Source organism: Coffea eugenioides, chromosome 2 (genome assembly GCF_003713205.1).
Source record: "Coffea eugenioides isolate CCC68of chromosome 2, Ceug_1.0, whole genome shotgun sequence".
In the NCBI taxonomy this organism is placed as follows: Eukaryota; Viridiplantae; Streptophyta; class Magnoliopsida; order Gentianales; family Rubiaceae; genus Coffea; species Coffea eugenioides.
This window is the reverse complement of record NC_040036.1, coordinates 26,892,360-26,920,345: the sequence shown is the minus strand read 5'-3', so window position 1 is coordinate 26,920,345 and position 27,986 is coordinate 26,892,360. Positions and strand designations below refer to the sequence as shown.

The following is a 27,986-nucleotide window of genomic DNA, read 5'->3' as shown; positions in this document are numbered from 1 at the left end:
ATCTACTATATTATTTAATTAATTTAATAGAAACCCATACATTTAAAAAAATACTAAAATTTGTTGTTTATCGTCAGGGATTTAATCATTTGTGGCATCAAAAAATAGTATATCATTCTATATATTTCACTTAATGTAAGATCAAAATTGCGCTTTTCAGTCACAAAATCTATTGTAGATTTGTCAAACAAGAACAATAACAAACAACCAATACAACATGTAACCAAAATATTATAAAAAGCGAGCTTTAATATTGTAAAAATTTTAGTAACTAGTCTTAATACGTTGATAAGAATATTTACGATATTAAAATTTGTTCTTTGTTGTATTTTGGTTGCAAATTTTTTGATTAGTTATTGTTGATCGTATTTGGTAATGGGCATATAACTGAAAAAAGTAATTTGAATCTTATACTAAGTGAAAAATATAAAATAATATACTATTTTTTGATGATATGTGTGATTTGATTTCTAATGGCAAACAGCAAATTTTAGTGTTTTTCTTTAATGTATGGGTTAGTATTAAATTAATTAAATAATGTAGCAGATGAGGTGAATGATGGAATTATATCATTTTTTCTCTTCTAATATCACTATTTAATTATTGATCGAGTCTAAATATTACAAAATAATTAATTTCAATGGAGGTTAGTGTAATTTTGAAATCTAGAGGGAAGCTAGTGAAATAATCAGAAATCTCAGGGAAAATTTATGAAATTATCTCTATATTTTAATGTATGCTCTTTGTAGTTAATCTATGGTTTTCTCAAACAAGCTGTCAAGAAATTTGTTTACAAAATAAAAAAAAAACTTCTTATAATAATGTTATGTCGTATCAAATTTGGATAAAAACAAAAAAAATATGATATGACACAGCATAGTAAAAAAAAATTGTAACACATAATGTGAGTGAGAGCCTTAACAACTAAATACAAATAAGTAAACAACACATAATATGAGTGAGAGCCTTTGTTATAATATTTATTTTCACCTTTTTACCTCTAGTCATCTAGACATGTTCAAAAACCTAAGCAACCTTGGGGAATTTCATACATAAAAGTGACTTTTCAATTTTTTTTTAAAAAATTAGATCCATATAAGTATTTATGCAGCTCTTAATTTTAAATTCAATTAACATGATATATATATGTAATTACCACTAAAAAAAGAGCATGAATTAGACCAAAGTAGATATTCACCACAATCCGAAGGGTTAAATTGAAAAGAACATCTAGAGGCTCCTTTTGACTGCAACGCCCCTCTTCTGTCGACATATCTTAAGATGAACCCGAAAATGCTTCCAGCCCCTTACCCTGCGGACCCTGCTGCCAGACCCCTTCTTCTCCCCCACTGCCCTCTCCCACCTCATCCTTTCAAGTTCGGTTACAGTTTCCCATAGAAAGGCAAGCATGGCTGTTCTGGCACTGCCCCTGGTAACCTGCATTCTCAAAGCCTATCGCAAACCTCACCTCTCTTTTCTTCTTACCAGAGCAAGCCCAAGTCGTTTTTTCACTAGCATCAGGCAGCAGCAGCAGTTCCTTTTCTTCAAGAGAACCATAGCTTCTTCTTCTGCGGCGTTAAGCAGCACCAATTATTCTTCCGTGTCTCAAGATTCCCCATCAACAGAACCTCCGAACGATTCACAAAACCATCCCAAGAAATCATCATCTGTTCCCACTTTTCAACAAGCCATTCAGCGCCTTCAGGTCAGCTTTACTTATTCTAACTAACAATGCCTATTATGATTCAGCATTTTCTTAATTGCAGTTTTATTGTCATTCTTTTGAATTTTAGGCAACTGGGATAGGAGGAGAAAGTTAAATCTTTTTTCCTTTCTTTGATCTTCTTATTTGCCGGCATTTTGCTGCATTGGGTTTTGGATTTTCAGGACAAAGGGGATAGGAGGGGAAATTTCTACTGTTTCATGCTTGCTTGATTTTTGCAGTAGTAGTGGAGGTTCAAGAAAAATGGGATAAGAGGAGAAATCGTGGTACTTTCGCATTTCTTCTCCTAAGAACAACTGGCATTCTAAAACCCCACAACCTTACCTTAGCTTCCTCCTGTGTACTGTTCGTTAGCTACTTCTTTTTAGTATCATTCTTTTAAAGCTCTAGAATAGTTCAGAATTTTCAAGAAACTAGGATCGAAGGATAAAGTCATCTTTTTTGCTCGTTTTTTATTTTTCAGTGTTTCAATTTTTCTTATTTTGATTCTTTTAAGAAAAGGCAGAGAATTTGATGGAAGAAAAAGTGCATTGGATTATATTCATTGCAATCTCTCGTTAACTATTTTGAAATCTGTCTTTTCTTTGACGGGATTCCAAGGAAGAAAGCTGGAAAATTTTCAGTCATTGAGAAATCTTTGATTATGGATTTATAATTGTTTATCTTTGGGTCTATGGTATTCTGAAGTCTGTTAATTAATTTTTTTTGGTTATTTTTGGTTATTTTTTCCTGATTTTGTATGAAGAGCAGTATGGATCAGCTAGAAGAGAGACTTTAATATTGCTGACCCAGGATTGAGTAGCAAATGCTTTCTTGGCGGGTTTCAAGTGGTTGCTTTGTTATTTTTTATTATGTTTCTCTACTTAAAGCTCCAAGTTGATGAGCTTTACACATAAGCCACAAGAGTTGAATGTGAATGCACACTTGATATTTGAGTGTAAAATGCTATGCGTTATCTGATTTGGTTATGTTAATGGTCAGTTCCTATGGTTGCTAAATGTAGACATAAAGATCAGAACAATGAGAGACACATTAGGATGATCAACATAAGCTGCTGATATGACTGACTAGTCAAATTTTGTCCCCTACCAGATTCAGCTTATTGTGAGCTTGCAAGCTTAAACTATCAAATGGATATTAGTGGCAGTTTCCCTAAGATGGTAATTGATTATCACTTATGCTTTCTAAATATAAAGCCTGAAATGGAGATCACAGGTAGATGATTCTGGTAGGGATTCTGATGAATGGAAACAGATAAATTTTGGTTGTTGACACACTTAATGCTTTAAATAGGAATAGAGTCCTTTTTAATTTATGAGTTTAATATAAGGGATGAGGACATAAGGGACCTGTTTAGATTTCAAAAAATATATTGGAATTGGTAATTACACCCATCAATAGAACGATAATCATTCTTGAAAATGGATCTGGTGTCTGTTTATGTTTACTAGGTGAAAGTTTTTTTTTTTAATATTGAATATCTGATTTTGGTTTAGCATTTGCAGTGATGTAGTTGTTTGATTCCTCCTCTTTTTAGATCATTCATTTTTCTGGGTCCTCTTTTCTGTATACTCTTGCAGGAATACTGGGCTTCAGTTGGATGTGCTGTAATGCAATGCAGTAACACTGAGGTGACTATTTCAAATTTTCCGGGTTATTTAGCTTCTTCAACTTTTCTCAACTGTGAAAGTTTCTATCTTTTGATTCTTTTTGGAGTGGTTGTTAAATCTGTCTTTTGTTTGGGTCACTTTAATGGGTTTCAAATGCGATAGTCAGAGTTACCTGGCAGTTAATGTTGGGTTGGACATTATTTAGAATTACATTAGCGCAATAGTTGCCCGTATTTTTATCCACCTCAACTCCACTATTGTTAAATGACACAATACCCCCTTTTGGCTGATACTTCTTGGCATTCCTGACTACCATTTTACCGTAAGCAGCCAGCAAAAGTGCATTCTTGAATGTTATATATGTTAAACATACATTTTGCTTCTGTTGTAGATTTCTGAAAATGGGGATATAATTTTTGGTTCGGCACTTGAGAAGGGGGGTGTGGCAATGGGGAATGGGGCAAGTGATGTTTTTGTATAGCTCCTTGATTGGCACTTATCTTATTTATTTTTGGATGTATTGAGCAGGTTGGAGCTGGGACTATGAATCCTCTGACATTTCTAAGGGTTTTGGGTCCTGAACCATGGAATGTTGCGTAAGTGATCTTGTCTATTTTAGAAGTGAAAAGAGAAGCATGAGTTCATGATATCATGTTCTATGTACAAATGTTGGTTATTTCTGAGGAATGTGATTGACCTGCTTACACAATTGCTAATGAATCTGGAATTTTAACCCATAAAAGGTATAATCTAACACATAAGATGCAGATGTTCTGCCTTGCCATTTAGAGGCTCTTTTATCAAGTTAAGCGAATTGCATGCTTCTTCCAGTCTTTGCTCTGGGCTCTGATTATAAGTCATTTTTTGCATATTATGCATTTAGAGATAATTTCTTGGGCAAAGTGCCAGAAACTCATCTAATCAGAAGAAAGGCAAAAGCTAGGACTTTGAACTATCTTTATCTGATATAAAATTCAAGACTAAGCAGTTGGGGTTTTTGAGATTCAGGCTAGAGAGACTTCGAGCCACAAAACGTTGCATGATTGACACACGTTCACTCCTGGACTCAAAAGATATGCTACCACCTTGATTTAAATTGAATCAGATTGGCTCGTGTGATTGTGCTCCTTCGGATGTACTTGTTTTTAACTTCTCTCTTAAACCTGAAATTGGATTGTCTGGAAATCTTTGCATGTTTTTCTACCTTTAAGCCTTTAATGTTGTCTATGATACAAATCTGTTGCTTCCTTTTCAGTTTGTTCTTCTGAGTACTGATGTTGTAGTTTCTGATGGAAGGTATATGGAACCTAGCATCCGGCCTGATGATAGTCGTTATGGTGAAAACCCAAATAGACTTCAACGCCATACTCAATTTCAGGCTAGTTGCCATTTACCTTACTAGATTAATATTGGATATGAGTTGGTTGCTTATACAAATTGCATGTTGTGGATTTCTTTTGGTTGACTCTGTAGTTTTTGGTTTTACTTGATATCAGGTTATACTGAAGCCTGATCCTGGGAATTCACAGGACCTGTTTATACGGAGCTTGTCTGCCTTAGGTTGTGATGTTAGTTGCAGTCATCATCATATTTCATGCTGATTCTTTGTGTACTTACCATTCCGGACATTTCTGGGTCTCTTTTGTTTCTTATGCTGACTTATTAATTGTCATGAAGATGTCCTATCATTTGCAGTCAAAATTCTTAATTCCTTGTTTGGGTCATGTAAGATACTTGTATGAAATTGGATTCTGCATGTCACTTGTATACCTAGTGGGTAATATCGAAAAGTGGAGAATGAAAAAGTTATGTTTTACTTTTCCTCTGCATTCAATAAATCTGCATCATACCTTGAACTTTCATGTACCATATACATTCTTGATGCTTCCTCAAATTCCCTAATTTGATTACGGCTTTGCTATTTTACACTCGGCAGGTATTGATGTTAATCAACATGATATTCGTTTTGTTGAGGACAACTGGGAGAGCCCGGTAGGTCTAATTCTTTCCAGTTTATTGGCTGTGATTTGATGCACATGTATATTAACTTCATATAAGTGCAGTTGTGCTTATTGCTGTTTGAGTGAATTTTTTTTATTTTTTAAACTTTGTATCTCGTTTTGGATTCCCTGACTTTGGTGGGACTGCATTTTGTTGGTCCTCACCGGAAGTGGCTCATGATGGATGTAACATCATACTTGATTTTGCCTTAACTATGGACTTTAGCTAACATATCTGCCTTATGTTGCACTACAATTAGGTGCTTGGCGCATGGGGATTGGGATGGGAAATTTGGATGGATGGGATGGAGATCACACAATTCACTTACTTCCAGCAGGTTCTTTTTCTTACTTATGTCGGGCAAGAGAGAATCAGTTGGTATTTTGATAACAATTTTCTATGCTTAATCACTAATAAGCTTCAAACAGTTATTCCATGTCTTATATTCGGCTTGACTGATAAGAATCCACTCTGTCCTTTGTTGTTTTTGCTGTGCTTCTAGGCTGGAAGTCTTCAGTTGATGCCCACATCTGTTGAGATAACATATGGTCTTGAACGCATCCTTATGTTACTTCAGGTCACACTTATGCCATACCTTATGTTTTATTATTCCCTTTCAAAATTTTATTGTATGTTTGCTATCTGTTTGCAGGGAGTTGATCATTTCAAGAAGATTCAGTATGCAGATGGGATCACATATGGAGAGCTTTTTTCAGAAAATGAGTAAATGCTACTTGACATAATTAAGTCTTCTAACAAGTAGTGCTAGAAAATCTGTGTAATACCAACTTTAATTTGTATTTTTTGAGTTTTAAATTGAAAGGGCACACTAACTGCAGAGGATGTAGAAGGTAGGAAGAAAAGAAGTTAAAAGTTAGCTTTGATTTTAATTAAGGTCAAGTATTCTTGTGAAACATTTTGAATTTTTAGTGGAGAAAGAAATCTATGTGATGTCTGTGATAGAATGTGCTATCAAATACATGCTTAATCCATTTTCTTTATTGAGATTTTTCACATCATTTTGGATTGATTCTTGGACTTTGGAATGTTCACCTCTTGGGCTTTTGTTTTCTAGACTCATAGCTTGAATTCAATGTGTAGTGTATGATGATATGTTTATGATAAATATTTTGGTATATAATTACATTTTAGGGCCTTTACTTTAGAATTCTCACTTTCTCTTGTTTTTATATAGAAGATGTTAACTTGGAATGGGGCTCGTACATGATAATGCAAGTACATGTTATCATGACAAAATAACAGGGTGTTGTTGTCATCATGCTACTTTATGTCAATGTCAATATAAATCCAGTATCTAGAGTGTCTAACTAGTTTGGCGCATAAAGCAATGAAGAAGGTTTTTGCTGGGGATGAGATAAATATTATGTGACTTCCATAGTGGCAAGTATTCAATGCAGAATGGATAGATGGAATGCTGGAAAATTATTATATCTAACATAAAAGGTCACTATTACTTTGTGTTAGGATTATTAACTTTGTAAGGAAGTATGGGTTATTCTTTTAGAAGTTTTTAGTTGGGGTGTATTAGTCTTCTGTGGATACTACAGTGGAGTATCCTGTAGGTTTGCTCTTTATTAGAGCTTATTTAAACCCTCAAATTTGCCTATGTTGGTCATCATGATATTAATCGTATTTTGTGGCTGTGGAGTATATGGCTTTATATTCTAGTATTTTGTTCCTAATTAATTGGAAGTGTTGTGTTATTTTTAAGGCACAAAATGCTGTTACGCCTTTCGGACTGCTTTAGTCCTTCGCTATTCCTTTCGACTGATTAGCTTCAGCTGTGCTATTTTGACATACACAGAATATGCTGGAAACCAACTTAACCTCTAGGACCTCTTAGCATTCTATTCATTTTAGGCCTCAATTGGGTAGTAAGCCTTTTAGTTCTGCCAGCTGGTTAAATTATTGCAGAGTGCTTTGCTTTATGTAACTTTAGCAACAGGGTTTAAAATGATCTTGGTACATCATGGAACAAGTTCGATCCAAAATTCTTGAACCAAATTGATAGTTTATTACTTCTAGCTGTCATGAATTTTCTGGCATTTGAAGCAATTGACTGTAATATGTATGCTTAAAATGTTTAACTTTTCTTTATAATGGAATTTATGGTCGAAGAAGCATCTAGAAACATATTAACTTGATCAGAAATTTCACAAGGCTCGTAGGTGGGAGTTTCTGTTGGTTTTTGGGATAATTGGGCTGACTGCTTTCTGTATAAATTAGCCTTGAGTACCATATAGAGGGATATGGAAGATCAAAGCAGAGAATATTGATGTGAGATCTAAAAAAGAATAAACTATTGGCTGCGTGTGAAGTTTCTATATGGTATTGGTCAAGGAAGCTCTTTGAATGGTTGCATGAAATTGTTAGCAGTTTCTAACTTTGCAATTAATTTATGCTCTCTTCCAAGTATAATATTTAACAAAGAAAGGAGAGTAGAAGCCATAAAAAGTTAGATGGTAATCACCTTTAATTTGTTTAGCTTTGGTTCTTTTAATCCATTGGACCATATATCAGGAAATTGACTGGTATTATCTTTAGGTATCTTAACTATGCTTCATGAATTACAACCTTTTGAAGCTCCAAATTTCTAAAAAACTTGTATCCAAAATTTTTCCTTTGCGCATTATGGTTGTGATCCAAGTATGTGCTATTTAGTGCTTTTATGTGTCAGAATATATTGTCTATTTTCTTTATGTTGAGGAGATTACCTTCCTTAACCCTAATTTGCATCCTATTCAGTCTTGACTTTCATAAGAAATAACAAAGCTGACGACCACTGAATTCTGCTTTAGGAAGGAAATGAGCGCCTATTATTTAGAGCATGCCAGTGTTGATCATATTCAAAAGCACTTTGACTTTTTTGAAGCAGAAGCACATTCTCTGCTTGACTTGGGCCTTGCAATACCTGCGTAGGTTTTCATTTTTTGCAATTTACTTTTCTTAAGTAAATGGAAATGTGTTATTTATATTGAATTCTCGCTGTGATTAACATCTGCTCATGACATGCTAGGTATGATCAGCTGTTGAAGACATCTCACGCTTTTAACATTTTGGACTCTAGAGGTTTTGTAGGGGTTACAGAACGTGCTCGTTATTTCGGTCGGATGCGCAGGTGAGAGTTGAATTCTTGGGCTCTGCTGATAAAGGACATGTGCAAGCTCTGACTATTGCACTATCTAGTTTGTTGTATGGTATTCATCAAATAAATGTTGTCTCTTGTAATTATATGCTTGATCTTTGAGTGCAAGTGTTAGACATGTAAATCTCCTGCCCTCGCTTCTGAAAGATCCGTTTTGTATCGGTGTTTCTGCTTTCTGCTGGTTATAATTTTTCTTTATTGTTGACTAGACTGAAAATGTTACTTCTAAATTGGACTCTGCTAATTTGGGGAATTTCGTGCTCAACGTTTGTCTTGGCTTGTCTTCCAGTTTAGCTCGTCAATGTGCACAACTCTGGTTAAAAACTAGGGAGTCTCTTGGCCACCCTTTGGGTGTCATTTCTCAATCTGGTAATTCCACCATTCCGAGGGAAGTCATGGAGGAAGCAATCACGAAGGTTTGTGTTTCAGATGCTATATGTAATTTCTGCTCTTTTTGTCACATTTTACATCAGATCTGTGTTTGTCCTTGTTTCTGTTACTCTTTTCTGTAATTTTAACTGTGGATTAATGTTCACATCTTAGTTTATGATTGGTGCTGAAACTCTTTGAGTTTTGCAGGGAACTTATGGTTTAGCATCTAATGCAGTTCACTCTCATTGGTTGCTTCTCTTATGTTTTTTGTGTCAGCCAGGTTCCTGCAGAGCCACGGACTTTTGTTCTTGAAATTGGAACAGAAGAATTACCACCACATGATGTTGTCGATGTGTGCAAGCAAGTAAATATGCTTTGCTTTATTATAGTAGATTTAGAGATTTAGTTTCTGATTAGCACATATCTTTCTGTTGCAATGTTGTTTGCTGTCTTTAACCATCTCATTTTTTCCCCTAATGTCTTATCTTGTTTTAAGATTATTCTGAATGAAGTGGCTTTCTGTTGACCTCTTTTTCTTTTCCTCCATTTTTCCATATAAAAGTTCATGTTTAACTTGCCTAAGGGAAAAAAAATTTACACCCGGAGAATGTCAAATGTCTTCTTAGTGAATTCTTCAAATGCTATGTTTATGGAGTCTTTTCATTGCAGCTCCAAGATCTCGTAGTGCAATTACTGGAAAAACAGAGGCTAAGACATGGGGAAGTGAAAATGTATGGGACACCCCGTCGACTAGTGGTATGTTCTCAACATGATTTATGATTTCCATTTAACTCGGAGCTTTTCAGGTCTTGATGTTGTCATGCCACGCTGGATTAAGATTGTCCTTCGTTTTGTTCCACTACTCCCTTCTACCAATTCTGCAAACCCTTGGGGGGGGGGAGAAATAGAAAGGGGGAAAGGGGAAAAGGTTCAAAAGGTGACTCCAAAAAGGCAAAAAATAAGAAGCAGCAGCTGGGAATGACAGCTAAGGTGTCGTGTCAAAAAAGTATGCTAGGTTTATGTGATATCAGTCGGTTTCGGGTAATAAATTGGAAGTTTAATAGGCATGAAGTCTCTCTCATGTCCGATTGAACAAGTGCTATTGCCATTTTTTTCTTATGATTTGCGCTTTATGTTGTATTTTTCCCAAAATGCTTGCATCCATATCGAGTTGATCAAGACTTGTGAGTTTTTCTGTTGCCTTTTCATTAATGTTTCCTTACAGGAAGCTGAACAAAGAAAGGCATGAGAGAAAAGTATTTCCTGAAACTGCTCATAGGTGTGAATATGGAAACCTAAGAGATCTATGTGGAGCTGTAATCGTTGCATGATTTTGTGTTACTATGTTAAAAATGTATTTCTAACCTTTTCAGTTGCGTGAAAGTTTCCCCATGCTTTCCCTTACCATTTGTGTTTGTCTTTTTCTTTTTGGCTTTCCATAAACTCTTATCTTTTTGACTGGTCTTTTCTGGATGAGATGCGCTTGATGAATAATAAGCCTGAGAATCTTTTAGAAGGGACAATACTTCTTGTGTTCGCATTGTTCATGTTGTATTGAAATGACGTGCCATGCTTTCAATTTGGGAAGGCTGTAGATGCTGGTAGGCTTTGCCTTAAGAATCTTTTGCTTGATGATGGTAGAAAATTGTTCTATGACCATTTTCATAAGCTATAAAGCTAATAAATTTGTTTGAGCGTTTCCAGGATTTTTAATTTGTGTAATCTTTAGGAAGTTGTTATTTTTAGGGTATGAGTAAGGTTAAATATGTGTGAGTGTTGATTCATATTGCTTCATGTTTGGTCATCATAGCTTAATGTTGACTAGAGTTGATTCACTTGTTGAAAAGCAATGTGTTAGTTTGTTATGAAACGTATAACACCTTTATTTATGACTCTATTAACTTTTTGTAGCAAATGGGTTGTTATGAAAGATAATTGTGGTGGTGTTAGATATGTTACTATAATACAATCAAGCACTGTTTAGAACAGATCAGAGATCACTGCTGCTAACAAAGTTGGCTGTATTTTGTCTTTTTCTTGTACTAGGCTGGTCTGAAACACAGTTTTGGAAGAGATTAGTGGTATATCATCACATAATAGTTGCAAGAAAAATAAGTGCTACACTATCTTTGTGCTAGAGCTGTTTTATTTCTGAGCCAATAGGTCCTATGTGCCAGTTAGAAGAATCTTTAATGCCGTAGCACTCCTTGTAATCATTTTGCAGTGCTAAGCTTCCCACATTAGATGAGCTTTCTCCAGTCTTAGAGATAAATTGGTGGTACCGATTTTTTGGCCACCAAGTACCTCTTTCCTATTTGAATCTTGGTTTCAGATGAGGACAAGCAAGGATAGGGATGCTTTTGATGACCAGAAAATGAAGATTTATATTATTTCTAACAACTATTGTATTTTGAGAGTGTTTTTTCGTATCCCTCTCTTCTAAACTTCTCTAGCCTATTCTTTGCTGACTCAAAGTTAAAACTTCTGATTACTTTCCTGCGTACATAGTTTCTTATATATCCATCTTACACGTTCTGGTTTAATTTGTTCCTTGACAATGTATATTTGCTTATCATAACTTTGAGCTGTATAGATATTGCAATTTGCAGGTGCATGTTGAGAACCTATGGGCTAAGCAAGTTGAGAACGAGGTGGAGGTTCGAGGACCTCCAGTTTCCAAAGCATTTGACCAGCAAGGAAATCCTACAAAGGTCTTACCTCCTTTAGGTTTACACTGTCTTTCTTAGAAGATCAATAACTTTCTGAAGAAGGTGACAGTAAAAGCTTTTAAATGCTTCTATCTGAGATAATGATTTGTCTAGTATCTGAAACCGACTGGGTTCAGTTAAAGAGCAGTATTAGGTTGGTTCATGCCCTTGATAGCTTCTGAAGTGAATCTTGCCCATGCCAATCTTGTTGCTGTCTCTGATCATGTATTTTATTAGCTTTTGGCATAAAGTAGACCATGTGGTTGAGCATATTGTTGGCGTGACCGCATGAGGGTGCCTGGGATTTTGTTTATCCTTCTCTTTTGGGGTTTCTTCATTGGAGTTTTGTATTGGATAGATGTAAACTAAGAAAAATGGAGAGAAAAAATACTTTTCTTCTATTTCACTTTGGACTACACAATATACAAATATATATATACACAAGTGGATACTATAATCATATGATACTATAATCATACTATTACCTAATTAATATATGATACTATAATCATATGATACCTAATTAATATATGATACTATAATCAAATCTTTCCTAATATTTATATTATCAAATCTTTCCATAATATCAGATCACATATCTTCAACACTCCCCCTCAAGCTGGTGAATATAGATCTTCCATTCCCAGCTTGGCAACACTTTCATGAAACATGTTGCTACACAGTCCCTTTGTCATCACATCTGCAAGTTGAAGTCCTGTCGGAACATATGGAGTACAAATCAGTCCACTTTCTAGCTTCTCTTTAATAAAGTGCCTGTCTATCTCTATGTGCTTCGTCCGATCATGTTGCACTGGGTTGTGAGCTATACTTATAGCAGATTTGTTATCACAATATAGCTTCATCGGTTTGCTCCATTGAATCCTCAAGTCTTCTAGGATAATTTTAACCCACAATAATTCACATACCCCTGCTGCCATAGCCCTGAACTCTGCTTCAGCACTTGACCTTGCTACCACACTTTGTTTCTTGCTTCTCCAGGATATTAAGTTTCCTCCAAGAAATGTACAATATCCTGAAGTTGATCGCCTGTCAACTGGAGACCCTGCAAAGTCTGCATCTGTGTAAACTGCCAGATCAATTTCAGGACCCTTTTTGAATAAAATTCCCTTCCCTGGATGTGCCTTTAAGTAATGAAGCACTCGATAAACTGCTTGTAGATGAACTGCTCTAGGATCATGCATAAACTGACTAATAACACTGACTGAGTAAGCTATATCTGGCCTAGTATGTGCGAGATAAATGAGTTTCCCAACAAGTCTTTGGTACATCTCTCTGTCCACAGCTGTATCTCCATGAGCCTCACTTAATTTGTGATTCTGCTCAATGGGAGTTCCAACTGGTTTGCTTGCTGTCATGCCTGTTTCCTTGAGCAGGTCCATAACATACTTCTGTTGAGAAATAAAAATTCCCTGCCTTGATCGAGCCACTTCAATTCCCAGAAAATACTTCAATTTTCCTAAATCCTTTATTTCAAATTCCTTGGCTAGGCACCACTTCAAAGTTTTCTTCTCTACTTCATCGTTTCCTGTCACTATGATGTCATCTACGTATACAATCAAAACAGTAACTCCCCCCAAGGCTGAATGCTTGATGAACAGGGTATGATCTCCTTGACTTTGCTTGTAACCATTAGCTATCATTACCTTGGCAAATCGTCCAAACCAAGCACGTGGGGATTGTTTCAGCCCATATAATGCCTTTTTTAACCGACAAACCTTGTTCTTGTCAACCCCACTGAATCCCGGTGGAATGCTCATATAAATCTCCTCTTCCAACTCTCCATGAAGAAAAGCATTCTTCACATCGTATTGCTGTAATTCCCAATCAAAATTAACAGCCAAGGATAGCAGAATTCTCACTGTATTCATCTTTGCTACTGGAGCAAATGTTTCCCGATAATCTACTCCATATGTCTGTGTGTATCCTTTCGCGACTAACCTTGCCTTGTAGCGTTCTAGGGACCCATCTGCTTTAAACTTTACTGCATACACCCATTTACAGCCCACTACTTTCTTGTTCTTTGGTAAATCAACTAATTCCCAGGTCCCATTCTTCTCTAATGCATCCATTTCTACTTCCATAGCAAGTCTCCATTCTTTCTTTGATAATGCTTCAGACAATGAGCTAGGAATAGAGACTGTATTTAAGGTGGAAAGGAAGCTTTGATGGCTCGGGGAAAACTTCTCAAAAGACACAAAGTGAGACAATGGATATAGGGGTCTTTTGGTGCATTCTCGGGGTTTTTTCCTTACAGCAATAGGTAGATGTAGGTCCTGGTCAGGGCTAAGAGGCTCAGGACAAGGTGATTTAGAGCTGGAAGAATGGTCGGTCGGTGGTGTAGAATTCAGATTTGATTCACTCATTGTTACCTCATTCCCGGAGCTTGGTTTAGAGGATTGTTCTTGCCTTGTAACCACGATGGGATCTCCTTTCCTTGTATACACTTGGTCAAACCGGAACCAGTCATAGATTTTACGGTCTTCCTTTTTTTCTTCTACCACATCAGATTGAAGAATTGACTCTTGGAATTCAGATTTGGATGACTCAGATGTGGTCAACTCTAAGGAGGGAAATTTTAACTCCTTATCTTCAAGTGTATCTAACTCCCCCTGAAGATAAGGAGTGATGAAATAGGGCTTATTTTCAACAAATGTAACATCTGCCGAGACATAGAGTTTTCTAGTAGGTGGATGATAACATTTGTAACCCTTTTGAGTAGATGAGTACCCCACGAAGACACACTTAAGAGCACGAGGATCTAACTTCCCACGGTTATGACTATGGACATGAACAAAGGAAGTACATCCAAAAACTCGAGTGAGATTAAAGGAAGATCGAATATCGGGGTAAAATTTGGATAGGTTCTCTAGTGGACTTTGAAACCCCAAGACCTTGGAAGGAATTCTATTTATGACATAAGCTGATGTGAGTACAGCTTCTCCCCAATATGCTTTTGGCACACTTTGTTCAAACAGTAAGGCTCTAGTGCACTCAAGAAGATGTCGGTTTTTCCGTTCTGCCACTCCATTTTGTTGTGGAGTGGCAATACAGGATGATTCATGTATGATTCCTTCTTTTTGGAAAAACTGACTCAAGGTTTGATTGAAATAATCACGAGCATTATCTGAACGAAAGTGTTTTATCTTGGTGCCAAATTGATTTTGAATCATTGCATGAAAAACAGGGAAAATATAACTCAAATCAGACTTATTTTTGAGTAAATAGATCCAAGAGACTCTTGTGCAGTCATCGATAAATGTGACAAACCACTTAGACCCTGAGATGTTTGGAATAGTTGATGGCCCCCAAATATCACTATGGATTAAAAAGAAAGGAGAAGACGATCGTTTATTACTGATAGGAAATGGGACACGAGTGTGTTTAGCATACTCGCAAATATCACAATGAAAAGACTGAACATCAAATCCCTTGAACAAGGAAGGAAACATTATTTTTAATGCAGAAAAAGACACATGACCTAGACGTCTATGATGTAACCAGATGACATCTTTATTGGAGGGTGAAGACAATGTGGACAGGGCAGATTTACTAAATTCTGGTTGACTTGATGTATCCAAGTAATAGAGTCCATCATGCTCCTTAGCTAGTCCAATCCTCTTCCCCGAGCCCCGGTCCTGAAAGTCACAATAGGATTCATCAAATATAACAGAGCCAGCTAGATCCTTGGCAAGTTTTTTTACAGAAACCAAATTTGTAGATAATCGAGGAACATGAAGAACATTTTTAAGAATCAAATTTGGAGTAACTTGGACATCTCCGATACCTGCCACAGTGGTTGTAGTACCATCTGCAACAACAATCTTTCTATTGCTAGGACAGGGATTATAGGTTTTGAATTTATTTGAAATATGAGTCATATGGTCCGTAGCACCAGAGTCAAGAATCCAGACATTCCTAAGCTCATTGCCTAAAACACTAAATGCAAAAGAGACTAGAGCCTTACCTGAAAGTGTCAATGAACACATACCCGGATTCCTTGATTGAGAATTGTTAGTTGCTGGTTTGTCAACTGTCTCTAACATACTTTTAAGCTTCTCAATTTCCTCCATACTAAACCCTCCAATCACTTGAGTTGGATCTTGAACCGACATATGAGCCTGCCTTTGCTGGCCACCTTTTTGTCCCCATTCACGAGTGGGTGGTTTCCCATGTAGTTTCCAGCATTGATCTATGGTGTGTCGTGGTTTCTTGCAGTATGTGCACCACAACTCCTCGCGATTCTTTTGCCCACTTGTTTGATTGGTCTTGTCCGCAGCAACCTTGTTCAGTACCAACCGCTGAGATTTGGAACTTAAAAGGGCTGAATTTTCTATTGAAGGTAGCTCTAACATAATACCCCTGCGACTTTCTTCTCCACGTACTTGGGATATTGCTTCTGTTAAAGAAGGAAACTCTGGCCTGCCCAGAATTTGAATTCGTACAAGATCGAATTCAGAGTTTAGGCCAGCCAAAAAATCATAAACTCGATCCCTTTCTATGAACTTCTTGATAAACACTGCACATTTGCTACAGTTCAAATCAAGTGCCCTGTAATAATCCAGTTCCTGCCACTGGTTTTGCAGAAAATTGGCATACTCCGTCACTGTTTTTGTCCCTTGTTTTGCTCCAGTTGTCTTTGTCTTGATGTCATAGATAAGAGCTGCATCATTAACCTTGGAATATGTCTGATGAAGGGCATCCCAAATTGCCTTTGCTGTAGGAAGAAACATACATGTATCGCTGATTTCAGGAATCATGGAATTCCATAACCAAGACATGATCATTGAATCCTCTTGTTCCCATGCTTCAAACCCCGCCGTTTCACTATCCGGTGCTATTTCCAATAGATGACTCAACTTTCCTTTTCCTTTCAGGAATGTTCGAACCAATTGAGACCACTTCAAATAATTTTTTCCATTTAGTCTATATGCTGCCTGGATGTTTTGAAGCTCTGTTGTGTTCCGTGTACTTTGTTCTTCTTCCATAGTTGAAGACAATTGCCGCGTTGAGGATGTAGCATCCGCCATGATTGAATAGGAGGGGGGAAAAAAAAATGTATAGTAACAGGAACAGCAATGAAGGCTGGAGAGAATAAGAAAGGAACCAGCAATTAAGGCTGGAATTGACAAGAAGCAAAGGTGGTATTTTTCCCAGAACCCTAGACGGGCTCTGATACCATGTAAACTAAGAAAAATGGAGAGAAAAAATACTTTTCTTCTATTTCACTTTGGACTACACAATATACAAATATATATATACACAAGTGGATACTATAATCATATGATACTATAATCATACTATTACCTAATTAATATATGATACTATAATCATATGATACCTAATTAATATATGATACTATAATCAAATCTTTCCTAATATTTATATTATCAAATCTTTCCATAATATCAGATCACATATCTTCAACAGATAGATGTAATGTTTATTGAGTAAATTTTTAAAAATGTTCCCAGTCTCTAGTTTGGTGTTAAATTCCTTTTGATGAATTCTGTATCTTCTAATCAGTTGTTACTTTGATAAAAAATGGTTATTGACCTCTTCTTCCTTTTCAGGCCGCCGAAGGATTTTGTCGCCGAAACTCTGTACCTTTGGATAGTATGTATAGACGAGTTGAAGGTATGCTAGTGCAGATGCTTGTTTTGATGATGCTTTTTGCTGTTTTCAGTGTTCATGTTAGCTTAGCAAGGTAACTATAAATTGGAGGTTGAAATTTTGTTGTACGCAGAGATGAAAAGACCTTGTTCAGCTGTTTCTGTTTTGGCATATTCTTAAGATGTTTGAATTTGGTGTCAAAATTTACTGCATAAAATCCAAACTTGTATAGACTCTTTTGTGAGCATGATTTCTTCCTAAAGAAAAAAGGCTTAGGATCTTAATGCATTATTTCTGGTTATCACTGCAGGAAAAACAGAATATGTTTTTGTTCGTGTAATTGAGACTGCAAAACGTGCTTTGGAGGTACATTGTTAAGTTTTTCTGCTTCATAAATTCTAGCATTAACCACTGTGGGGTCTATTCACCCAAAAATAAAAAAGATAATTAAAGAAACTTTTGCTGTTTTTCTTTCTCATTCATTTCTAGTGTTACCATTTTGACATGAGAAATGCACATTTATATTTCAAGTAGAAAAGTTTTTTTTTTTTTTTTTTAATTTTTTTCTGCAAGCATGAGACTCAACTGAGGTGCTATTCTTAATTTGATTGCTTTTTACTTTTTAAAGAAAATGGCATGGATCATGTGGAAAAAAAAAAGGCAAGAACCAACATCAAGTTATCCTAAGTTTCCAACATAATGCAAATGACTTTTCCCATTACATCTTATCGTGTAATTTTTGTGCTCATGATATTTATCATTCTCCAGCATTTTATCCTATGAAGAGAAGGTAATATGCGAAACAGAGTATAAAGTCTTTGCATGTCTGGTATCAGTCTACCAATTGATAGCATGTGCCAATATTCTGATGCTTATTGCTGTAGCACTGTTATTTATGCTTCAGTAACACAGGCTGATCAGGGTTTGTTTTATTTTTCTCTTGGTTGCTTCTGGATATTGTTCTTCAGGTGTTATTCATGTATGTTCTTCAATGATAATTATGATTTTACATCATTTGAAGTTTCTACTTCATCAATTGCTCATCTTCTAGGCCCTATGTTGATGATTATCTTTACAGGTTCTATCAGAAGAGTTACCAGGGATGATTGCAAAAATATCATTTTCAAAGTCAATGAGATGGAACTCTGAGGTGTGTGCTAGTGTTACCAGATCTCTTTAATATCATATACCTAATTAATCTTCTTTTGGCTTTTTCATTTTGAAAAGCCTTTTTAACTTTGGATTAAATTCTTGAGTGAGTTTCAATTATGTTCAGTGACTACGATAGAATTTGTTGTGGAGCTGTATTTGTGTTGGGTCATAGACAGATGAAACTGGAGCAAATGACCAATGCAGGTTCAAAGTAAATGAGCTGAAGCTAGTAAATTGGTTTTATGACCGTTAGGCTTGATATACTAGTCAACTTGTCATCCATGCTTTCAGATGTCCTAAGATCAATATCTCATTTCCTTATTCCTCTGGGTCAAGCTCACAATTCGTCCTTCAATTAAGAAAAAAAAATGTTCATGCCTCAGAACCTTATTGGGCGGATCTTAAGTTTATGGTGTAAACAGCGTAACATAATTGTGGTTGATTATGGACTTGTTTATTCAGGATTAATTAACTCATGTCCATATAGGTTTTCAGCAAGTTCCTTTTATGCAATCCTGGTGTTGATTTTGGTGCTTCCTATGCTGTTTTCAATTAATTAGTCAGTTCTTTGTCCATGCATCTCTGCTCCTAAAAGGTAGTTTTGTCTGGTGAGCAGATTTTTATTCATTTTTATTTTTACTTTTAATTTTTTTGGGGGGATGGGTGCTTTTAGGAATATATGCCAAATTGTGTAAAGAAAGAAAGCTAGATCATGTCTTACCTGATTGGATTCAAAAAACTTTTGACATTTTAGAATCACATTCTAGGGAAAAGGGGTTAATCATGTCCTACCTGATTTGATTTACCTGTTTGACTTTGTTACAGTCTACTTGTCCTTGTACTCAAAATCTGATTACAATTTTTGCTGTTCTGTTGTGCAAAGATTATGTTCAGCAGACCTATCCGCTGGATTTTAGCTCTTCATGGAGACAGTATCATTCCTTTTAGTTATGCTGGTGTTCTAAGGTGAGGTTTCATATCTTTCCTCGTGTATTTTCGCAGAGGGTTTTCTTGACTTTTGTTTTATGGAGTATATGATATATTTCCTGATGTTGTAAATGTTGAGATTACGAAAACATGGTGCAATAGTGATGTTCTCACGGGATGGGGATGGTAGGGGTTTAAAATTGCTTAATGTGTCTTCCTCCTAGTCAGGGGAGGCCATAAATACCTACCCGTCACTGATCACACAATATTAGAAGTCTGCATTGGCTTTGCCTTTTACTTCAGTTGTGGACTTGCTGTGCTGTGGTTTATGCTAGAAACATAGTGCCTGGCACTGCATAAACCTTGAAGGTCATTGCTTATCTTGAGCATAGTACGCAGAAAACAAGTTTCAATTTAGATCGTGATGCCTTTACCAAGGCCTTTAGATATGATTGTCAGCCTCATAACTTTGGACCTTGGATGAACTGTTAGTCATAGCTGGGCAATTGCTTTCTGATATGAACAATGAAACGGAGGAGAACTTGAAAATAGTTTTGTTCATAAACCCACTAGCCCCTGTTGGCCTTGGAGGAAGGCATGCTGCAGATACTTCTTGATAGTTCTGCTGCATCTGATTTATTTTATTTCATTATTTTAGTATTATTTTTTTAGTGTATACATGCCTTTTATCTTGTATTTTTCTTTGATTCAAAATCTTATTTTTTTGACTTATATTTGAGTCCATTTGATGCTAACGCTCTTGTTTATCTACTTTTTTCATAGTGGAAATTTTTCTCATGGTCTTAGAAACACTGCATCAGCTACCGTAGAGGTATTTGCATCATGCTTTTTTCCCTGTCAAATTGCCAAAATGAAGATTCATTTTTTCAATACAGGGAAAGCTGATGAGTTGTTTCTTTTGTTGCCTAAATGGTATATATCCTTGTATGCATTTAGGTAGAGAATGCAGAGAATTATGCTAAATTGATGCAGCACAGTGGAATTACTGTTGATATTGAGGTGATTCTGTCTCTGAATATTCCACTGTTTAAGTGCGTGCTATTAATTACGAACTACGACAAGGGAAAAGAACATTACTGAGTTATTATTTTTTCCATTTTTTTGGCAGCAAAGGAAGAAGATTATTATAGAAAAGTCTAATGCTCTGGCAGCAAGTGTCAATGGCTGTGTCGTTATGCAGAATGATTTACTAGATGAGGTAAAAAAGGATGAGATGTCTTACTTCTTGATCCATTTTCGTAAGCATGAGTAACATCTAGGTGTATTTCCATCCCCGGTCATTAGGTTGTGAATCTTGTTGAAGCACCTGTTCCAGTACTTGGGGAATTTAAAGATAGCTTTTTAAAGCTTCCGAAGGAACTATTGATAATGGTATGCATTTCTTTGCACAAGAACAACTTTCACTTTGACTGTTCTAATTGACTAAGGAATAGATGTAGTATTTTGTGCATGCATAGACAGATGGTAGGGAGTAGTAGCCACTGCCACTCCTTAGATTCAAAAAATTTGGTTTGAAATTGTTAAAGATTTTGCACTGTTCCTTTTTAAGAACTATCTAGATGAGTATAACTTGCACCTTCTTTTGCCTGGATCCCATCTTCCTCAACACAGTAGAATAAAACAATGTGAGTTGGAACTTTCTCTTGGCTGCAGGATGAAGATTGTTGGTTAATCAAAAGAATATGGTAAATTTACAAATTTGTTGTAATTGTATGAATTTGGGATGCTCCTTATGCGGCTGATACAAAATTTGTTGTTTTTGATTTCCATGAAGAAGCTATTCCCCCTATATGCTGGTGCCCCTACACCAAAAAAAAAAAAGGAAAAGCAAATGTATTTAGAAACAAAAGTATAAAAATATGTCTATAGTGTATAATGTTCTAGAAGTAATGACCTTCTTACCAGGGGGATGTTCAATTCATCTGTTGTTTCTTTCTTGGCCTTGCGGTAGGGGTATTTTGTTATCACTGGCTGATTTTCTTAAATCATTCAGGTCATGCAGAAGCACCAAAAATACTTTGCAATAACTGATGAGAATGGGGAAATGTTACCATACTTCATAAATGTGAGATATTCAAACCTTCCTACCTGCTATGGTTTTTAGGTATTAAATATTCTCGAAACTGAAAGGATTTAGTTTTCAGTTAATCATATGCTACTGGATTCTATTGCAGGTTGCTAACGGAGCAATTGATGATGTTGTGGTAAGGAAAGGAAATGAAGCTGTTTTAAGGTTGGTATTCACCTTAGTTCTGCTGCTGTCATGTTGACATTTGTTATTACAATCTAAATGGACTATTTGTTTGGCTATAATAGTGTATCTTACGTTTTTATTTTCCTTTTTATATTTCAAAACTGAACTAAGTTAAGTATGCAATTTGCAGAGCTCGTTACGAAGATGCAAAGTTTTTCTATGAGATGGATACAAGTAAAAGATTTTCCGAATTCCGAAGTCAACTTAAAGGCATTCTTTTTCATGTAAGTTTCACTCTGTGCCTATGATGTTCTTGTTTTTGTTCTTTTTATTTTATTTCTTTCTGATTTTTTTTGGGGGGGGGGGGGGTAGACTACCATGGAGGAGAATGGTGTAGTCATTTGCTTTCTTAGTTGTACAATGAAAGTGTGCTTATCTACTCTGTCATCAAATAGTATTGTAGCCAAACTTTTAGTTCAAAATCTTCACTATGTAGAGCTGAATGTAGTAACTAAAATTTATGGAATCGTTATTTTTTTTTTATAGTTTTCGGAAGGAATGAACTTGATTGTGATCTTCCTAGCGTATTGTGTTGTGCAAAATGGTGATGGCCACTATTAATCAAGTTCTTGGTGCTAATCCTCAAAGATACTTGGTTTACAGAAAGGACTGATGGGCTTAGTATCATCGCTTCGTGTATAATCTTTTTTAAGCTGTGCACTTTTTTCCTTATTATTGATGTAAATAATCAGGAAAAGCTGGGGACAATGCTAGACAAGGTGAATCGTATCCAACGTACAGCTGCCGAAGTAGGCTTGTTTCTTGGAGTAAGTAAAGAAGTGCTCCAAATTATTCAAGAGGCTGCATCATTGGCTATGTCAGATCTTGCCACAGCAGTTGTTATGGAGTTTACTGGTCTTTCAGGCACTATGGCCATCATTATGCTCTTAGAGATGGCTATTCAAAGGAGGTTCGTGAAATTATCTATATTTGGTTTCAGATGGTTTTCTTTTTGCTTGTGTTTCTTGCCAATTGAACGATTTTAGCTTTGGACAGAATGACATTTGTCTTAATTTTGCTGATAGTTAATCTATTTTAATTCTTTTGTCTTCCATTTTTAAATGCACGGTTGATGGAATTTGTGAATGTGGTTAATCTTCTTTGAAACTCTTTCCTTATTGATAGTGGCTTGGTGTAGCATCATTTTTTTTCAAGTCTTCAGTTACTTTTGAGACACATAAATTTTAATGAATTGTTTGCCATTATATGTATGGATTTATTAAGACTTAGACAAGCCATCCGTTTTGCAACTCAATGCAGTTGTTTATATTCTGAAAGCTTGCACAAAGAGACTTTCTCACTGCAGCAACAATTAATTTGTCCTGAATGTGTACTACATTTAGCACTAGAGTTGTATCTACATTCTCTTTTAATTTTTGATGTGATCATTCACTCAAATGAAGGATGGCTCTTAGGAAGCACTTCTGGTATGAAATAATGCTGAGATCATGTTTCACTATTCCAAACATGATACGCTACTGCCTCTTTTAGCACTTTCATTTTGCTGATTAGTCATAAATAGGATGAATTTGGTTTAACAAGAGGACATAATGGATTTCAGAAGATTCTTTTTTTTTTTCACTTTAATGTCTTGTGGCTCTTGTTGATTATGGTCACTCTTGGTTAAATCACTTTTTGTTTGCTGTAGTATTTTCCTCTTTGTGGCATTGAGAATTGTCTTCGTCTTTGTATTATAACAGATAGCAGAGGCAGTGTTTGAGATTACACTACCGCGATTTTCAGGAGATAAACTGCCTAAAACTGATGCTGGGACTGTACTGGCTATTGCTGACAGGTTAACCCACAAGTAGCTCCTTTGATATTTATAGCTATTGTAATTTTTTTTTTTTTTGAGAAATCATGCTTAGACTTCAATATTATCTTCTGTGGTTAATGTGCTATTTACATATGCCACTTTTAAAACAACAGGATGTTCAACTTTAGGAATATAAAAACCCAAAAGCAAATATTTTTTCTGTTATAATCGTAAGCTCCATTGTATCTTGCCATATCCTGCAGGCTGGATAGCCTTGTTGGCTTGTTTGCTGCTGGTTGTCAGCCAAGTTCCAGTAATGATCCATTTGGTTTGCGGAGAATCTCTTATGGTCTTGTATGTCTAAGAATCTCAATGAACTTTGGATTTTCCTGTAGCATATAGCTTATGTCATGTTTGTTTGGTATAGGTGCAACTATTGGTTGAAAACAACAAAAATCTGGATTTAAGTCATTCTTTAGAATTTGCAGCTGCAGTTCAACCCATAAAAGTAGTTAGCAGCACAATTGATGAGGTAAGTCAATGTCATCATATTCATCATGAAAGTTGGGACTTATGAAAGCAACTGAATGAGGCTTCTGTCAAGGTTGCAGGAGCCATTTAAAAATCTTTACTTTTATGCTGACTAGAATTGTTTTCTCCAGCTATACCGTCATTCTTATATTTGTGATTTGGAGCATAAGTTCCTCCTGTTAATCATTTTCTTTTAATTTTAGGTGCATCACTTTGTAAACCGAAGGCTGGAACAATTCCTGGTATGTAAATTTATTACTTGTAAGCAATGGTTGTGTTTGCAAATTTTTCTATTTATCTCCTTGTTTTTCTCATACTGAATTGACCCAATAACGTTGCATGCTTTTCACCTGTAAGTTTTTTAGGCTTTCTTAAGTCATGTGAAGTCTATAAGGACTGCTAATAATGCTGCAAAAGTTTGCAACCTTCATATGTCACTGAATTATGTCTTCGATGTGATTTGACATTGTGGCCACGAAAGTATCTAGAAAAAGTGATTCTTGAAAAGCATGAGACTGTCTCACTAGTCTTAGAAATATGTTGATAAATTTCCAAAGGTGGTTCTCTGAAACAGCTTTTCAGCTTAAGATAAGTTGAAAATCAAAGTAAAAAGGAAATGAAAGCGCTTCAAAACAAATTATAGATCAGAAATACATAATGGACTTATTTTAAGCAAGTTAGGATATCTACCCTGATTCATGAAGCAGAGAGGAATGTCAAGCTTTGAGCTGGTGAATAGGAAGCTTGAGTGGCGTACTCGGGCTTTTCTATTGATTTCTATAGCCATTTCAAGAGCCCATCTACAGTTCTTTCCCATCTTACTAGCTATATGTGTCCAAAATTCAAGTTCTCCTTTGTTGTTTTTGTAAACGCATCTTGGGATTAAAGAGAAATGATTCGCTGGTTTTGGCGCCTGAGAGTTTGAATACCTAGTTTGAAGATCTCTTGGATGAAGAATGGTTCAGTAGAAGATGGATGGTCTTTATTCTATCCTTCTACACATTAGGCAGCTGTCGAGGTAGCAGCTTCCCAACCTACATCAATATCCTTTTCCTGGAGTCACTAGATTTTCCTGCTTTCTGTGAATTTCAGAGGAAGAGAATAAATTCCCCATATTTTTATTCATCAATCGTAAGGGTATATATACAGGTATAGACATCCTATAATAGGAAGATATCCTATTACAATAAATCAGTCCTCTAATTCCTATAATTTAGGCTACAAACTAGCCTACATTTGTTAGCTATCTAATCCCTACAAATCAGCCTATATCAATCTGTGACAGCTATCTAATCCCTACAAATCAGCCTACATATAATCTGTAACAGCTATCTAATCCCTACAAATCAGCCTGCATATAATCTGTAACACTCCCCCTCAAGCTGGAGCATAGATATTAATCATGCCCAGCTTGTTACATAGATAATCAATCCGGACCCCGTTAAGAGCTTTTGTGAATATATCACCTAATTGTTCTCCAGTCTTCACATAACCTGTAGTGATCAAACCTTGTTGGATCTTTTCACGAACGAAGTGACAATCAATCTCAATGTGTTTCGTTCGTTCATGAAAGACTGGATTGGAAGCAATGTGAAGTGCAGCTTGATTATCACACCATAGCTTGGCAGGTACTGAGACCTTAATTCCTACTTCACTAAGGAGCTGATATACCCATATGACTTCACACACAGACTTGGCCATAGCTCTATATTCAGCTTCCGCACTGGATCGTGAGACGACATTCTGTTTCTTACTCTTCCATGAGACCAAATTTCCCCCAACAAAAACACAATATCCTGAAGTAGATCTCCTATCTTCCTTACACCCTGCCCAATCTGAATCTGAAAAACATTCATGTGATCAGTAGCACCAGAATCAATGACCCATTTTGGAGAAGAGGAAACAAGACATGCATTGGGTTTACCTGTCTCGACAGGAGCAGTAACATGACCGGATGGCTGTTTCACTGTTTCTTGAAACTGAGTCAATCTAGCATACTCATCCGCAGATATTGTAACATGCTTGTCAGAGGTCGCACAACTAGATGCAATATGGGCAGAGTGAGCCTTCTTATACTGCAGCTTCCGACAGTCTCGCTTGATATGACCTGGTTTATGACAGTAGTGACATACAATCTCTCCTTGCTCCTGTCCATGGTTGCTAGTATTCTTATCAGAGTGGTTGGGCCCCGACCCCATGCTCGTACTGTTGCCATTACTCCTGTAGTGTTGTCTTCCTGAATCAGCTGTGGTAGTTCGGCTAAGAAGAACACTGTTAGGCTGAGTAGATAGAACAGGTAACGTATTCTCTGTACGGAGAACCCTTCGAAAAGCATCTTCTAGACTGGAAATTTCTGAACCGGAAAGAATTTGAGATTTAGCAGTCTCAAATTCAGACGGAAGACCGGCTAGAAAACTCATAACCGCCATCTTCTCTCGCTGATTTCGTTGTTCCTCCACATCACAACTGAAGGGAAGCAGCATATTGAGCTCTTCATATGTTTTCTTGAAGTCCATAAAATAACTGGTGAGAGACTTGTCTCCTTTATCTGCCCTGTAAAAATCCTTGCAAACATCATAGATACGAGAGAAATTTCCTTTTCCAGAATATAAGAACTGTAAATAGTTCATTAATTGTTTTACTGTCTTACAATGAGTAACCAGACCAACCACCTCACTATCAATAGAATTACGGATCTGTATATACAAGCGAGCATCCTCTCTCATCCAAGACAATTTAGAGTCATCCGTAGGTGGATCATCAGTCAGATGGCCATCCATAGAAATACTGAGCAGATATAATTCAATAGTATTGTTCCAATCAAGAAAATTAATTCCATTTAACTTATGTTCCGTGATTTTTGAAACCAGCGGAACTATATCAGAAACAACTCCAGGCTTTTTGTCAGACATAATTGCTAAGAAAATTCAACAAGATAACAGATTACCCACAAGAAAAACCTGTTGTAGCCAAGTCCCACACCTAGATCGATGTTGACCCACAAACAGGTATGCAAATAGCGTCGAGAGACAGAGGAGAGGTGCTGGGTTCTGACCAATCGGTACTACGTACCTCCCTGAGTTGGCGGTGTCTATAAAGGAACCTCTAAAGCCTGTACCTTGAATATGGCAGCAGCTTCCCTCACACCCAACAACCCAGAAAAAAAAAATTTATGAACAAACCTTGCTCTGATACCATGTGAATTTCAGAGGAAGAGAATAAATTCCCCATATTTTTATTCATCAATCGTAAGGGTATATATACAGGTATAGACATCCTATAATAGGAAGATATCCTATTACAATAAATCAGTCCTCTAATTCCTATAATTTAGGCTACAAACTAGCCTACATTTGTTAGCTATCTAATCCCTACAAATCAGCCTATATCAATCTGTGACAGCTATCTAATCCCTACAAATCAGCCTACATATAATCTGTAACAGCTATCTAATCCCTACAAATCAGCCTGCATATAATCTGTAACACAAACTATAAAATTAAGACTTTCGAGGGAGGTATCATTTGCAGTTCCTCGATTCTATCCACTTCACTTTCTGCAAATTGTGTCTTCCAACTTAGATAGGCCCTTTCTTTCTACTGTTTTCTTGCTTGTGCAGTAATTGATGTCAAATTTAAAGTGCAAAAAAGCTTGTTTCAGGCCTCTCTTCTTCGATAGTCGTGTAATCCTTTTCAAACACTCAGGTTACTAGGTTATCATGTATTTAAGTCAGGATGTGCTCAGTCAAATTTTTGTCTAAATATTGCAATCTACGAAGTTAGTTACATGTAGGAGAAAAGTTTTTAGTCTGTTACCAATGAATCATTTCTTTAACACTCGTGCTTTTAAATCTGCTGCTGATGCTTTCCACCTAACAGCATTATGATCAAGTAACATGCTAAAATACAATTCAATTACTCATTTTCTTTTGTCATTGCTTGGCTTTTCTTAGTTTTGCAACTGTCTTGAAGTTCTTGCTTGTAAAGTTCAGTTGTCAAGCAGTCCAGGTTACGAGCTGGTTGTTTCTCTTTCTTGCTGTGAACGCAGTGATTTGTGAGCTAGTATTCTGAATTTGCTCTGCAGTCTGAGGCTTTTCATAAATTAAATATTGGCTGGAGATTTGATCCATAATTA

The 27,986-nt window shown here is 36.2% G+C and overlaps 2 protein-coding genes across 3 annotated transcripts in view; one reads left to right on the top strand and one right to left on the bottom strand.

The window, feature by feature from the left end:
* The first annotated feature begins 1,304 nt into the window (after nucleotides 1-1,304).
* LOC113760958 (glycine--tRNA ligase, chloroplastic/mitochondrial 2) overlaps nucleotides 1,305-27,986 on the top strand; it is a 31,099-nt gene continuing 4,417 nt past the window's right edge. Inside the window, 32 exon segments of the mRNA XM_027303725.1 lie at nucleotides 1,305-1,705; nucleotides 3,304-3,354; nucleotides 3,862-3,929; nucleotides 4,630-4,711; nucleotides 4,830-4,893; nucleotides 5,270-5,325; nucleotides 5,594-5,671; nucleotides 5,837-5,911; nucleotides 5,987-6,057; nucleotides 8,154-8,270; nucleotides 8,372-8,473; nucleotides 8,790-8,916; nucleotides 9,153-9,236; nucleotides 9,542-9,628; nucleotides 11,482-11,583; nucleotides 17,172-17,235; nucleotides 17,522-17,577; nucleotides 18,290-18,361; nucleotides 19,247-19,329; nucleotides 20,074-20,122; nucleotides 20,248-20,310; nucleotides 20,420-20,509; nucleotides 20,596-20,682; nucleotides 21,305-21,376; nucleotides 21,486-21,544; nucleotides 21,696-21,789; nucleotides 22,258-22,438; nucleotides 22,441-22,475; nucleotides 23,266-23,360; nucleotides 23,585-23,675; nucleotides 23,749-23,853; nucleotides 24,056-24,094. Of these exon segments, the coding sequence (XP_027159526.1) occupies nucleotides 1,409-1,705; nucleotides 3,304-3,354; nucleotides 3,862-3,929; nucleotides 4,630-4,711; nucleotides 4,830-4,893; nucleotides 5,270-5,325; nucleotides 5,594-5,671; nucleotides 5,837-5,911; nucleotides 5,987-6,057; nucleotides 8,154-8,270; nucleotides 8,372-8,473; nucleotides 8,790-8,916; nucleotides 9,153-9,236; nucleotides 9,542-9,628; nucleotides 11,482-11,583; nucleotides 17,172-17,235; nucleotides 17,522-17,577; nucleotides 18,290-18,361; nucleotides 19,247-19,329; nucleotides 20,074-20,122; nucleotides 20,248-20,310; nucleotides 20,420-20,509; nucleotides 20,596-20,682; nucleotides 21,305-21,376; nucleotides 21,486-21,544; nucleotides 21,696-21,789; nucleotides 22,258-22,438; nucleotides 22,441-22,475; nucleotides 23,266-23,360; nucleotides 23,585-23,675; nucleotides 23,749-23,853; nucleotides 24,056-24,094 (2,796 nt within the window). The 5' untranslated portion in view covers nucleotides 1,305-1,408.
* On the bottom strand, nucleotides 15,156-16,821 carry LOC113760959. Of its 2 annotated transcripts, none has more exons than XM_027303727.1 (2): nucleotides 15,590-16,821; nucleotides 15,156-15,236 (listed from the first exon to the last, which is right to left on the bottom strand). In XM_027303727.1, exons 1-2 carry the CDS (start codon nucleotides 16,626-16,628, stop codon nucleotides 15,202-15,204), a joined length of 1,074 nt encoding a protein of 357 aa, XP_027159528.1. In that variant the 5' UTR covers nucleotides 16,629-16,821; the 3' UTR covers nucleotides 15,156-15,201. The 2 variants fall into 2 exon arrangements, with proteins under 2 accessions (XP_027159528.1, XP_027159527.1); XM_027303726.1 differs by having other exon boundaries at nucleotides 15,161-15,236; nucleotides 15,566-16,821.

Bases quoted from the DNA above. Each gene is read 5' to 3' on its own strand.
- LOC113760959 (XM_027303726.1), bottom strand. From the start codon at position 16,628: ATGGCGGATGCTACATCCTCAACGCGGCAATTGTCTTCAACTATGGAA. The intron at 15,237-15,565 runs GTAAGGCTCTAG...TGTGACTTTCAG, and splicing joins GTGTTCATTGACACTTTCAG to GACCGGGGCTCGGGGAAGAG.